The sequence below is a fragment of the Penicillium soppii genome (assembly GCF_028829465.1).
Source record: "Penicillium soppii strain IBT 18220 chromosome Unknown utg000004l, whole genome shotgun sequence".
In the NCBI taxonomy this organism is placed as follows: Eukaryota; Fungi; Ascomycota; class Eurotiomycetes; order Eurotiales; family Aspergillaceae; genus Penicillium; species Penicillium soppii.
Genome location: NW_026643234.1, coordinates 3,374,717 through 3,388,926, shown reverse-complemented (window position 1 = coordinate 3,388,926; position 14,210 = coordinate 3,374,717). Strand labels below are relative to the sequence as shown.

General features: G+C 47.0%; 5 protein-coding genes across 5 annotated transcripts; 3 read left to right on the top strand and 2 right to left on the bottom strand.

Moving 5' to 3' along the window:
• Nucleotides 1–161: 161 nt before the first annotated feature.
• Nucleotides 162–4,135, bottom strand: N7529_004691 (hybrid sensor histidine kinase/response regulator; the record flags this gene model as incomplete). The annotated part of the gene is made up of 6 exons (XM_057240218.1): nucleotides 162–488; nucleotides 584–890; nucleotides 943–1,983; nucleotides 2,031–2,753; nucleotides 2,805–3,977; nucleotides 4,032–4,135. 6 exons carry the CDS (start codon nucleotides 4,133–4,135, stop codon nucleotides 162–164), a joined length of 3,675 nt encoding a protein of 1,224 aa, XP_057099513.1.
• Nucleotides 4,136–5,311: 1,176 nt separating this feature from the next.
• On the top strand, nucleotides 5,312–7,210 carry N7529_004690 (fungal specific transcription factor domain-containing protein; the record flags this gene model as incomplete). The annotated part of the gene is made up of 1 exon (XM_057240217.1): nucleotides 5,312–7,210. One exon carries the CDS (start codon nucleotides 5,312–5,314, stop codon nucleotides 7,208–7,210), a length of 1,899 nt encoding a protein of 632 aa, XP_057099512.1.
• A 168-nt stretch (nucleotides 7,211–7,378) lies between these two features.
• N7529_004689 (TauD/TfdA dioxygenase family protein) lies at nucleotides 7,379–8,631 on the bottom strand (the record flags this gene model as incomplete). The annotated part of the gene is made up of 5 exons (XM_057240216.1): nucleotides 7,379–7,554; nucleotides 7,615–7,746; nucleotides 7,800–7,848; nucleotides 7,901–8,418; nucleotides 8,469–8,631. The coding sequence occupies 5 exons, from the start codon at nucleotides 8,629–8,631 to the stop codon at nucleotides 7,379–7,381; spliced, it is 1,038 nt and encodes a 345-aa protein (XP_057099511.1).
• Nucleotides 8,632–9,367: 736 nt separating this feature from the next.
• N7529_004688 (MFS general substrate transporter) lies at nucleotides 9,368–11,084 on the top strand (the record flags this gene model as incomplete). The annotated part of the gene is made up of 6 exons (XM_057240215.1): nucleotides 9,368–9,628; nucleotides 9,677–9,802; nucleotides 9,854–10,066; nucleotides 10,115–10,612; nucleotides 10,670–10,762; nucleotides 10,815–11,084. The coding sequence occupies 6 exons, from the start codon at nucleotides 9,368–9,370 to the stop codon at nucleotides 11,082–11,084; spliced, it is 1,461 nt and encodes a 486-aa protein (XP_057099510.1).
• Nucleotides 11,085–12,437: 1,353 nt separating this feature from the next.
• On the top strand, nucleotides 12,438–13,804 carry N7529_004687 (ferritin-like domain-containing protein; the record flags this gene model as incomplete). Its single annotated transcript, XM_057240214.1, has 5 exons — nucleotides 12,438–12,522; nucleotides 12,580–12,765; nucleotides 12,818–12,907; nucleotides 12,961–13,478; nucleotides 13,568–13,804. The coding sequence occupies 5 exons, from the start codon at nucleotides 12,438–12,440 to the stop codon at nucleotides 13,802–13,804; spliced, it is 1,116 nt and encodes a 371-aa protein (XP_057099509.1).
• Nucleotides 13,805–14,210: the final 406 nt, after the last annotated feature.

Genomic DNA, 14,210 nt, shown 5'->3' with positions numbered 1-14,210 from the left:
AAAGGTCATCTTATCTGGAATGTGCATTTCCTGTCTACAGGTCAGATAAATAAGAGACAGGAAGTAAAACAGTAAAAAACAATCCACCAACACCACGCCGTGCGTTAAGAACCATACAGGGTCGAAACAGATATATACAAAAAATGATATAAAGAAAGGTATCATGCAAGATTCATCCGACTCTTGAGGTCGTTCAAGGAAAGGGGTTTAATGAGGTAATTGTCAATACCGGCGATATAAGCTTGATCCTGGAAGCCGGCAGAGGAAACGCCAGTAACAGCCATGATGCAAGCTGGTTTGAGGCCAACTTGACGCTCGTGTTCACGGATCTTGCCTGTTGAAACGAGACCGTCCATTACTGGCATTGAGATGTCCATAAGGACGAAGTCGTATTGTGTGGAGGAGGCTTTGTATTTTTCGAGTGCGATTAGACCGTTGCTGGCTGTGTCGTAGCTGCAATTGATTTTTTTCATGAATGTGGCCATTATCTATACAGTATGAGTTTTGGTCCAGATGAGAAGTGGGAAGGTCATAAATGATGGGTCTAGTACGGGGAGTGACGAAGCAGACAGGGAAGACATACCTTGAGATTGATGTCATTATCATCCACGACGAGAACATGGGCCGAGGATTGCTTGCGGGGTGGGCAGGGTGTTGTGCGGGGTGTGGACGTATTTGAGTCACCGGGGGAACTCTTTGTCTCGATTGAAGGTTCATGTTTCATTTGATCCTCGGCATTCGAGGAGGCAGTTGCCGAGAGATCAATGTTCGGGGATTCAGAAACTGATGGCTCAATCACACCAAGTGATTCGAGGGGAGCGGCTGGCAAGCTCTCATCGCGCCGCTTCATCATCTGCTCTAGGGCATTGTAGATCTTTTGTGGTCCAAATCTAAGTGGAATGTTAGTTTAAAGTTTCACAGCCCGGAAAAAGGGAAACGTACGGCTGAACAACACGAACAAAATGGACCGAAGAAGGGTCCGGATCAATGGGAGCATTGCCATAAAGTACAACGAGAAAATCAAATCCATATTGAGCCGCCATCTCCGCAACATCTTTTTGTTTCTCGCGCATTGCACGACGCAATAAATCTTCCTCGATAACAACGACTTGACCATGGGCTTCCTCGATGCAATCCGCAAGAGAAATCTTCCAGTTAGGATTTGACATGAAAATACTAGCGAGTGTGCTTTGTATGCAGAGCTGTCGTTTCCCCTCGACAGTCAGGATTCCAGTTGGTGTTTCGGTGAGGTCGGGGTAGCCGTTAAAGCCAACCAGGCACGCATGAATGGAACCAGAATCGTCATTGGTGGCTTTCGGGGCAGAAGGAATTGTTGTATCGATATCAGCGGGCAGATATTGAACGGGTAGGTAGACATCTGCCTGGGTCCCAATGCCTATCTCGCTGCGGACATTGACATGACCTCCAAGTGATGTCACTAGCTGATGAACAGTGCTCAAACCCAGCCCTACACCCTCGGAAAGAGGGTCTTCCTGTGAAAATGGGGCAAACAGTTTATGTTTAAGGAAATCGGCCGCGATTCCCTTGCCAGTATCGGTGATGGACAAGTGTACGAGCGACTGACCGTCAGACTGATTCTTGGTCTTTGATAGCGATATCTCGATGAATCCAGCTGTGGTCCATTTCATTGCGTTTCCCAGAAGATTCATAACTATTCTTCTCCAGGCGCCTGCTAGCGACCGTATCTTCCAGGTATCAGATTCATCAATTCGTACAACGACGGACATTTGTGGGGTGGGAATAGATTGTCCGTTTGGATCGATTGCGACCGAGTCGGATGACATCTTTCGAGGACCCTGTGTAAGTTGTCCCGGCGCTCGATGACCGGCATACAATATGTTTGTCACCTCTTCCACCAAGTGACTGACATCGAAATCGGAGACAAGATTGGCAGTATCGTTCAAGGCTCCCACGGTTAATACCTTGGAATGTCGGAGGTTGCTGACCTTACAGAAATCCAAACTAAAAGTTATCAGTACCACTCTTCCCAAATACATCATTACACTTACATATGGTTCGTCGTATCGAGCAAAGTCAATCCAGACCTCTCAATCATATCAACCATCTCATTCTGCACCACATCAAGGGAAGTGGCATTGAGCAATTCCGCACTAGCCAAAATTCCGTGCAACGGAGAGCGAAGCTCGTGGCTGACAGACGAGATGAAGTCAAACTTGGATCGCTCGTCACTTGCCCAGTGGATGCGGGAGATCTCAGAGATTATGGAATCTCCAAAGACGTTGAAATAATGTAGCTCCTCTAGACCCAGTGCTCTGTAACTGCTTTTGGTCCATGCAATCACACCGGAAAGCCAACGAGATTTGTTCCAGTCCCACAAAGGTAGAAATATGGCGGATTTCGCACCGGGCAGATGTCGCGCCAGGCGATTAGAAATGGCGGGAATATCTGTGATATCAGACGTAGAATCGAGACCATCGGCAGAACCATGCGTATGATAATCCTCTTCAACTGGATCTTCCAGGGTAAAAACCTGGCCCTGAGGACAAGTCCGTATCAGCTGGTGCAGAAGGCCCTTCGTGATGACTGGTAGACCGCTGGATGTGTTAGAATTTGGCGGTGATTTCAAAGCACAACTTAAGATATCACTGGGGTGGTTGAACTCGTGCGATATGACCCGGGGCAAGCCAAGAGGGCTAGGTAGTGGCATGGTTGGGAATCCGGGTACTGCAGGCTTCGTTGATGGTTCCCAACTCTCTAATTCATTGGGTACACTGAAAGAAACGTTAGCGATATTGGTTGATGAACATGTGATATGAACTTACAAAGAAAAGTTGGTTGGACAAGCGTCAAGCAGCGTAACGCCATCCAGGTCCATGGAATCTCGCAGTAGCTCACTCGCACGAGAATAAATTGTTGCAATTCGCTCAGCTGTGGGTTTTCTCTCATCGATTGAAAGCTGTGAGAAACCTTTGTCGATATTCAAAGCGCCCGTATCCACCACCTTCATGGTATCCCCAAGAGACTTTTCTTCTCCTGGGCTGAGCACCACTGGGCGATCCGAGACCGAATAAAGGGATGAAGGGTCGGTTGAAGACTTTTGATCCTGGAGGAAAAACCCAGATTCATCGCCAGTGATAGTTGACAGGGATGACTGTCCCGAATCCGGACTTTCAGCCTCCGTAGGTTTGGTTATGGGATCCATAAGAACCGGGATAGGCGGAACAGGACCGACCGGGGTCTCGGGGAGTTCGCTGCGCGCCAAGTGCGCAGCACTGACACTCGACTGAATGCGACCGCCGTTTGAGGCCTCCGAAGGATCGAATCCTGCATGTTCCTTGGCGAAATTGGTCAATCCCTTGACCAAGCGCTCCGCCCGAAGATGCGTCTGGCTCATGCGCATATTTTCCAAATGCACACCAATAGCATCCGCCACTTCTTGGAGATCGTTGACCTGTTCGTCGCCGAATTCAGTGCGTGGTTTGTCATCGACAATGCAGTATGAACCCAAGACATATCCCGATGAGCTGAACAGCGGGACCTCGGCGTAGAACCGCATATGCGGCCATTCCTTCACGTATGGTCGATCCTTGAAACAATCCTCGCGGGTGAAATCACGGATAATGTAGCGGGATCGATTGGCTGTTACGTTGCCCGATTCAATTGCGAGTGGTTCGCGACCTGTAAATAGGCGTATGGTGTGCGGGCACACACCCCACTGTAGGTCCAGCGATCGCGCTCCAAGATAAATCCCATTTCCCGGTGCATGGCGTTCCTTGTTCCGAAGGGAGATCGATCCAGTGGCCTCGGCGATGATATGTTGAGTGTCGCCGTCGATGATAGACACGAAGGAACGGTTGGCGTTGAAGCGGAGGACGCCTAGCTGGGCTAGGGCGGTGAGGGTTATGTCTTTGGCTAATTCGGAAGTTGCTGGCTGTTCATCCCCCGTTAAAGAATCCCCCGTTGGAGGTGTTGATTGTGCGACTGTGCAATAGTATCTGGGAGAGATGAGCGTTGGTCAGTTGGGTGCGGGACACCCGAACGCCACTGACCTTGATAGTTCGCGGATCCGCTCCCGCTCCTCTTGATCGGTGAGGGCCAAGTCGCATGAATAAACCATCTTCGGGTCATGACTGTTGAAGAGGTCTGTGGTCATTGAGATCATGAAATTCCCCAGTTCACGTGAAAGCTAATGGAGATTTTTGGGGGGAAAGCGGGTCTACCCGATGATTGGCAGATCAGAGACTTACGGTGGTCTTTGAAGCCGATGCCAACAATTTCGTTTAATTATTTCTTTTCTGGTTCAAAAGTCTTGATGTCTTCAAAGGCCTAGAATGCTCGATTCAATTTTCTTGTGTCGAATTTACCAAATAGAGTGAGCTTATAGGATGGAATGACTTACCGAGTATTATGTCTTCATTTGTCACCTTTCCTCCCCCCCCCCCAACATCCGACATGGAGATTAATTCAATAGTTCAATCGTCTCTACCTTTTTTGTTATATTGACAATTATACAGACTCTTTCGTGTCATGGATTCATCTCTAGATACTTTAGACATAGATTTGAGCCTACTTAAATCTATATGTTTCTTCCATGGATCTATCATTCCTTAAAGACTCGAATTCAGCTGGGAATATTCTGGTTCTTTTCTACGTCTGTTCAAGACAAATCTGAAAGAAATGAGGCTGATACATTAGATGTTCACATTAGGACTAGCTCTTATGCAGTGTGGATCTCGGCAATCCTTGTCGATGATTCCCATCTTCCAAGGTTGCCACTACCCATAGGGGTCAGTCAGCATTCTCAATACATTGTTCAGACTGTCGCCAACTATTCTGCAAAACAAATTATTCATATCCCCTTTGTGTATAATTAAACATCGCACCAGGTATTCTTCATAAAATGGGAACATTTACCAGAATATTTCGCACGCAAACAACAGTCGCTTACTAACTATGATCTTTCTAATCACTTCAATACTTTGCATAGATTTCCATATATGTATGCTATGCCATCTAGAACCGACATAGGTACCTAGATAAATGGTCAATCTGCATATAAATCCACTATGAAAGTCAACCAATGGCGTGCTTTTCGGTTTCGCTGACGCCATAAATAATAACATGAAAGTGCGAAGAAGCTTTGGACGGGAAGTTCTGTTTGCAATTTCGTGTCATGGAATCAGAAAGAATAAGAAAGCGAATTCCAAAATCATGTCGCCGTTGTCACAGGCGCAAGAAGCGATGTGTCGGACAGCCAACTTGCGCGAACTGTGAGGCCGCTAATCAGCCCTGTTCACGAGCGAACAGTTCCCCGTCGTGGCATCACGGCATGTCAAAGGGAGCATTGGCGCATCGAATAGAGGTCCTGGAAGCACAGCTATCCGATGCCCTAGATGGGGTAGGATCAAATGCTACTTCTCCTCGCTTTGACAGCAAAAGCCAGCCGCGCGGTGTTGGTTGGTTCTTAACGCTAGGTCGGGAGAGCGAGCAACCTCTTTATCTGGGCCCGTCTTCGGGTATATCAATTGCAGAAAGTCTGAGTTGCATGATTCACAACTCAGTGAAATCAAAGCTGCTTCCTATAAATGCCAGCAACCAGTCCGAGTCCATGACGCAGGATCAAGGCCAGACTAAAGTCTCGCCACCGGATGATACCATTGGCTCTCAGATCCTCCATGCTTACTTCAAGAACCAGCATATTCGCCTCCCATTCCTGGATCGTTCGGACATCCTTCATTTGCATGCAAACAGGAACCAACCAGTTGGTCCTACACCACTAGACCAATTTGGACGGTTCAAAATATTCATGGTCTACGCCATCGGAGCAGCTTTTCTCCAAATGACCGAGATCTATGATTCAACCCCTCCAAATAATTTTCTTGCCACAGCATTACAATTCGACACAACACTAAGAGAATCTTTGTCGACTTCAAGTATAGAAGCAATGATGTTGCTCGTGCTATATCACACTCGCTCATCTTCAAGTCCTAATGTTTGGTACATGATTGGCCTAGCGATGCGAATGTGCGTAGATCTTGGACTCCACCGGGAAGCAGGATATCAAAAGATGGAACCCCAGGAGGGCCAATTGTGCCGCCGTCTTTTCTGGAGCGTCTACATCATCGAACGATACACAGCATGGTCTCACGGTCGGCCATTCAGTATTGCGGAAGAAGACATTGATGCAAAATTGCCATTAAACATGACTGAATCGTTTGAATATCATTGCCATAAAAGGACAATTGAAAGCCCGCCAACCCCTCCAACGGAAACACACAAGTCGACGCTGGGCCGCTTCATCGCTTCTATAAAATTGCAACGGATCGTCTCTCGGATTCATGCACGCGTCTTCCGAGTCGATAAAAGCCTCCCCGAGTTGGTCTCAGAAATACCACCATTGATGGATTCTTTGCAAGAATTTAAACAATCACTGTCCTTTCTGGATCTTAGTGACGGAGATTTTGTCTATATGCATTGGAACAATGCGATCCGGGGCTTATTACAGCCATTTTTGAATATTCTCCATTCGCATGACAGGTTGATTGGTATCTGCCTTTCGGCGTCCGGGCAGATGTGCCAGTTCTTCAAGCGTTTACGACAGAGAGACTCATCAGGATACTCGTTCTTATTGGTCAACTCGGTTTTCATGGCTGGCTTGACTATGTGGTTAGTGATTCACTCGAACACTGTTGCATTTGATGCTAAAAAAATCAGTTTCTGCCTCTTCCGTTCGCCAGCACTTTGGACGCCGGCTGTATCAAACGACCTCCGAGCCTGCTCTTCTGCCTTGTTTGTCATGGCGGAACGCAATCCTCGATTGAAACCATACCGTGACAAATTGGAGACTATTATCAACCGCGTCATGGAATTTGTTGAAAATTCATCTGCCTGTGCCTTGGAAAATGAGCTATCTCTGCCCGCGAATGCGGATCCAATATGTTTCCAGCAACAACAACAACAACCGCTAACGCAATTTTCGCTCGATCCTATGCACACGTTCGATCCGCAATCACTTCCACCGAATATTGCTCAACCACTTGCACTTGGTTCATTCAATTCCCAGAGCTCTGACATAATTCCGAATTTGCCGGACCATCCTTCGATTTTTGAAGGAGGATCTGGGGGTGCTGTCGAAGCAAGCTCATTGCATGATTGGTTGAGTGAGGAATTTTGGGAAGCGGATGGTTTTAATATGCCCATGTTAGATGGTTGTAATTGGAAGGTATGAAATATGAACAGTCTAATGACAACGACTATCGAAGTCGGATTACCAAAAGTCAAATAGTACCACTGGTAGATCATGCGGCTGAGAATTCACAGCAACACTGCATTCATTGTTATATAGATGAACATAGATTGAAATTGGGGGTGCCCATAAGGCTAACCAGCAAAAGAACTACAAGTGACAAGGCGCAAGATCATCAACAATACCCAAGTCCTCACGGCGAGACTTGCTTTCCGGATCGAAATACGGGACTTCACCAACACCCACAACCCGGTTACCACTTCGCTGCCCAAACCCTTCGTGATCACCTGTAGCAGTATGGAAGACACTTCTGTTGTCCCAAATTGCTAGAAAGTGTTAGCGAAACATGTCTCCTCAACATGGACTTGACATCCCCCGCAACTTACCGATATCATTGGGATCGTTCCACTTGAATCGCACCTGGAGATCATGCCCATGCGTAATGAGATCATGGAACCACTGCAGCATACTAGCACTCTCCTTTCGATTTAACCCATTGATTTGTGATGGGAAGGCGCCTAGACCAAGGTGTCAGTATACTAGGTCAGCTAGAGACTTCACCTCAACCCACCAATAGGGAAAATTGACTTCCATCCCGTAATGGGGTTTGTTCGAACAATCTGTCCATTTCAGTCAACATGCATAACTCAAATCCCAAAGACCAAAACAAACCGGATGATCAGCAAACAAATCACCTCCCACATTCACAGGCGCGCCTCTCTCCCCTTCAAACATTTTGAATTTCCCACTGGCTGCCATCTTTCTGAACCCTTCACCGTCATGCGTAGCAGTAAGCGTCTCTAGAAACTTGCGATAGGGCACACTGATCCGGTCATAGATCTCATATCCAGAGGCCCACAGCGTATCACCACCAGTAGTAGGAAGCTGCGTCAATCTCAACGAGGAAAAATCCGCGGGTGCCTTCTCAAACGAGATATCGCTGTGCCAAACAGCCGCCATGGTGGTATAGCTAGATCCCTTGTAGAGCTTTTTCCGACCCTCTGAGCTGATGGTACTAATTTCTGGGTCTGGGTCGCCAAATTCCCGTGCGTTGTTAGTTATCGGGTGGATGTGTAGACTGTGGGAGGTGGGTCGGCCGGTCAATTCGCCCATGCGGAGGATGAGGGATTTTTGGAGATCGTTCGTTAGGTTGTGTTGGGCGCGAAAGAAGACGACGCCCCTCTCAGCGACTGTAAACTTGTAAGATGCTTGGTTTTTTGGTTCGGGTCGGATATCATACTCATGATTGCCAGATCGCGGATGCGCTCGTCTGCGTTTGGGGCGTTCAGGATGTCGTCGACAATATTGACAGTGTCTTTTTTAAATTCATTACCAATTACTGGAGTAACCAGGACCGGGTCAAATTGGTCCAGGGACCCATTTGAGTGTTGGCGGGCTGTCATCTTCGATAGTTGATGTGTTAGACGCGAGGCTTTGGCAATCCTGTTCGGGGACCTTATAGTGTTTAATTAGTTGCCAATGTAAAATGAAATCGCTCGGTGAGTGTGTATTATATACCTTGCATCTTTCCGATTGCGTAGTCGAAAAGCTATCGACGATCATACTGGATGCCGTCGGCTTTCGGCTTTAGGATCGAGAAGATATGACCCGAGTGTTGTATGTACATGTGTAGTACCTTACAAAATTTGCGTTAAGGGCGATGAAACCGGATAAGGCCCAAGCATCATCAGGCCCATAATCGCGCGATCACAGTATTTTGATGAGCATCCTTCCAGCAGGGGACACTTCATAGCCACAGCTTAGACTCCAGCCGGGGGCAAAATAAGCCGGGGGCAAAATACGATATATCGGCGATAGGAAGTGATTCAACATAATGATAATTGCCTAACGCCGATGAGCCGACGGCCTATAAATCCACTTTAAACCCCATTTCCTACTCTGTCCAATCAGAAAACGAATAATCAAGGCCCAGCTCTTCAGCTTATAGATTTCCCCACAAACTTTCAAACGAACTAACACGAGGCCTCATGTTAGCACTACAAAAAGCATATTGCAACATAACGATCATGTATTTCGTCACTGAACACGGGCATTATACGAAGTCACTGACAGATTCATTTATACAGCCTTCAATGTCCCTGGAATCAAAAATCTAATTCAAATACCAGCCCACTCAAGATGGCATCGGATGCAATTGAAAAAGATGCATTCAAAACTCATCTGGATCCTGTTGAATCTCAAAGCCCTATGTCTGGCAACATTGACGATGATCCAGTATATAAATATAAGGAACAGCGCAAGATTATTCACCGCGTCGATATGCGGTTGATTCTCATGCTTGGGTTCCTTCATACTGTGTCGTTGATCGATCGGGGTAACCTTGGAACTGCTTCCATTGCCGGGATGGAAAAGGAACTCCATCTCGTAGGCACGCAATATGTGGGTATTCTAGCCATCCAGGTGAAACATTTCTAACTTCAATACTAGAGTTCTATCGCTGTCGCCTTCTTTCCCCCTTATATTTGTCTGCAATTGTTCGGTCCGGTGCTAGTTCGGAAGATCGGACCCGTCAACTATCTTTCTAGTGTCTGCTTCATTTGGGGCGCCGTCATGGTGTGATGTTCCAAAACCTTAATTTCTGACGCTCGCTGACTCGTTGACCAGTTATCCGCAGGTTTTATCCAAAAGTGGACACAAATGGTCGGCATACGTATCATCATCGGTGCACTCGAAGCAGGCTTCTTTCCTGCGTCCGTCTATCTGATATCAACATGGTACACACGATATGATATCCAGAAACGCTATGCTGTGTTTTATCTCCTTGGTTGTGTCGCGTCTGCTTTCACGGGAATTCTATCTTACGGGCTGACCTTCATGGTATGTTATGAGCCATTCTGTTCGAACATAATGCTAAAACTTGGACAGCATGGGCTAGGTGGCCTTACGGCTTGGCGATGGATCTTCGTAATCCAAGGCCTAATAACATGCATTGTAGCCTCAATAAGCTGGTTTGTTTTGATCGACTTTCCCGATCGCATGAAAGATAGCAAGCGAAAGTTCTTGTCCAACAGCGAGTATGACTTCATCATGCGCCGCATTACCAAAGACCGAGCCGATGTTGTTGTGGAGCCTTTCAGCTTGAATAAATATTTGGCCGCGGGATTGGACCTTAATATCTGGATATTTGGTCTGATCTATTATGCGCAAACCACGACTGCATATGCCTTGTCATATTTTTTGCCCATTATTCTCCGGCAAGGGATGGGATTTTCATTGGGTGCTTCGTTGTGTTTATTTGCGCCACCATATGCAGCTGCTGGAATTGTGATGTACGCAACATCGTGGATTGGTGATCGGTATCATATCCGTGGGCCGATTGTTGTTTTCAATGCAATGCTCACCCTCATCGGACTTGCTTTGATGGTAAGGATCATGATTATAGTTTTATCCATTGAATTTACTCGTATTAACAATGAACAGGGGTTTACCGCCAATAATGCCCCGCGCCTGATAGGCTGCTTTCTAACCACAATGGGAGCAAACTCCAATATTCCTGCTGCCATGGCATATCAGGTTCGTCAGGTCTCCAGAGATAGCTTCCATTTTATATCTGACTTGGATCAAGGCAAACAACATCCGTGGCCAGTGGAAACGGGCTATCTCTAGTGCAATCTTCGTCGGACTAGGTGCGTCTGGTGGAATGACAGGATCCCTGGTTTTTCGATCGCAAGATGCACCTACATATCGTCCTGGTATTATCACCTGCATTATAGCTACGGCACTAAGTATTGTTCTGGTTGGATTAATGTCGATTCGCTTCCACTTTCTCAACAGACGGGTTGATCGTGGTGACTTGGTTATCGCTAATCTGCCTGGGTTCAAGCACACATACTAAAGGATAGAATATGTTGATCGCACCTATACGCTTATTGTGAAGCCAAAATTTGCATAATATTTTTAGATTTCGCTAATATATTTCGTACCTGCGTCAGGTCCGACAACCTTAAAGAATATCATTTTCTGTAAAATAAAATGTGCAAACATACGAACTGTTACATCTGTCATGTCAATCCTTGGAATATTTCATCTCGCAAAATCAGTTTGAACCGATTAGATTTCCATGTCCAGTTCGCTTGAGTCTTAGAACACTGAATCTTTTCCTAGGTTTGAGCTTACCAGTCCCCTCTACTACTTACAACAAATGGCATACAGGGCTTAACCAAACAAGACAATTCGCTAATTTTCCAGTTGACCAAGATATCTGATGAATGTGTGTGCTCGCACGGTTATTTTGGATGGGATGGTCTGTTTCATTCGCTCAAGACAATCCTTATAGTCCTTAAGATAGCGCAACCACAAGGAAAAGCGAAGGGGAGACACGAAATAAGATTTTACAATTTCTGATAGGGATTCTGAATATCGAAGGAATATAATCTTTATCCTCAGTTGCCAGGACTACCCAAGTGGAAACAATAGTACTTGGTCAACAGGTACTGGCGGACTTCAAGGTTGGAATTGCGGAAGCGTTATATCTAAATTGAGGAGAATGGTTCAAAAAAATCTCTCAACTATGGAAGATTACGAGTATTTCAAATCAAACCAAACAAGATTGATGCTCAATTGTTGGCAGACAAGTTTGGGTGAGATATCTCGGTCTCGCTCCCGCTTTCGCTCCCGGTGCCGTTTTCGTTCCCCCAAGTCCCCTTGTACAGTGGTGTCTCAATCTCGCTCTCGCTTATCAATCCCAAGCCTCATTCTGCAGCTAATATGACCGAGAAGCTTAAGCACTCCGCTGAGACCCGTTCGCCCACCACTTTGAACCAAGGAAACTAACACACGGGTCTCTACCTACCCCGGACCGATCCACAAATTGGTCCCTGCAGCTCAATTATCGTGGACACTAGTAGTTCCACTGGTTCCTCTCGGAAATATCGTCATCTCCCTCCGAATGTCCCATCTATTTTCCGCCTCGATCTGGAACCTCCATCGTGCCGATCTTCATCTTCTCTTCTGTCATACATTGGATATCAAAAAGAGAGTTTCAAATCAAGGAAGGAAACAGCTAGTCTCGCATGGCCTAGCCATGTCAACGCCAGAAAGTATCCCATGTATCCATTCCTCGGATTCTCAAATTGCCGGCATGACAGCTATAAAAGATCTCTCGCTCGCCCCAGAAGTGGCCTGATTATCCTTCATTCAGAGCCATACATCAAATCTAAGAGAAAATTCAAGCCCACAATCCAGCACAATGAAGTTCACCAACATCGCTCTCACCGGTGCTGCCATCGGTCTTGCCAACGCCGGCCCCGTTTCCAAGCGTGCCATCACTGACGGCATGTCTCCCCAATCAAAAGCCTAGTGATCAACAACTAACATTTCCATCTTGCTAGCCGATGTCCTCAACTATGCTCTAACCCTTGAGCACCTCGAGGCTGCCTTCTACCAGGAGGGTCTCAAGAACTACACCCAGGCAGACTTCGTCAAGGCCGGCTTCAAGGACCCCTTCTATGCCAACCTCCAGGAGGTTGCTTCTGATGAGACCGAGCACGTGTCATTCCTGACCTCTGCTTTGAAGGGTATGTCCCCACTCCCAATAACACATACTGAGGAAAACTGACATTTCTATAGCTGCCGGTGCCTCCCCCGTTGCCGCCTGCACCTACAGCTTCCCATCCACCGATGTCAGCAGCTTCCTGGCCCTCGCCAGTGTTCTTGAGGGTAAGTAAATATCCAAGAATCACAATAGCCCCGGTTAATAACAACAATTCCAGGTGTCGGTGCCAGCGCCTACCTCGGTGCCGCCGCCTCCATCATGAACGATGCCTACCTCACCGCCGCTGGTAGCATTCTCACCGTCGAGGCTCGCCATAGCGCCTACCTGCGCGCCGCCCTCGGTGAAGTCCCCTTTGCCCAGGCCTTCGAGAACCCTCTCGACTTCAATGAGGTTTACACTGTTGCCTCTCCCTTCATCGCCTCATGTCCCTCTAGCAATGGCGCTCTCCCCGTCAAGGCCTTCCCCTCGCTCACTATGAGCTCAATGGCTGCCGTGATGGTCGGTGATAAGGTCGCCGTCACTGCCGGCGAGGGTTTCGACACCTCAGCTACTGACATCAGCGCCGCCTTCATCACCGTCACTGGTCCCATTTGGGCCTCCATTGAGTCCATGGGTGATGGCAAGTTCACTGTCACCGTCCCCAAGGGCGTTGCCGGACAGAGCTACTTCGTCCTGACCAAGGGCAACAAGCAGGCGACTGATGACAACATTGTCGCGGGACCCGCTATCGTCGAGGTAAATTAGAATTACCTTTTGCTGTTCACATTTTCTATTGGGGCGCCCGGTCCCTTGTTTCGCAGGACTGATGTTGCTTGATTTAATAGGTTGGCAAGAAGGGTGCTATTGGTACTCCTAGCGGTATGGCTGCGATGGGTATGGGCAATGGCAAGAGCAGTATGTCCATGCCTACTCCTTCTTCCACCATGTCTGGTTCCTGGAGCAGCACTTCCGCTACCGCCTCCGCTTCTTCCCCCGTGTACACTGGCGCTGCCCACATGATGTCTGGTAATATTGCTGGTGTTGTTGGTGCAGGACTTGTTGTCGCCGCTGCACTTATCTAAGTGTGACTTAGATTGTGGAAGTTTCAAGTCTCGTTTTGCGAGTGATTTAATACTCTGATTTAACTTTATTTCTTAATTATGTGTTGGCCATGGTTGCCACTTCTATATATTTTTATGTATATCATTGCAATATGAAATACGAAAATAATGCAATAACTATGATATCGTCAACCTGATCAATATTTCCAAAACTAAATACAAATTCAAAATAAGTTTCTATAAACCTATCCATGCATTCTATCTAAAAATTGTGATACTCTTATCCTCTCCCTCAATCCAACACGTATACTTGTTCTAGACCGAGTCGAGTCACATGATACCACTCTCAGTATCTCGGATAATCTCTCATGAAACCGTTTCTCCCCATTTATCCCCATTCTCCCTGATTGGATATCGGCATGTTATT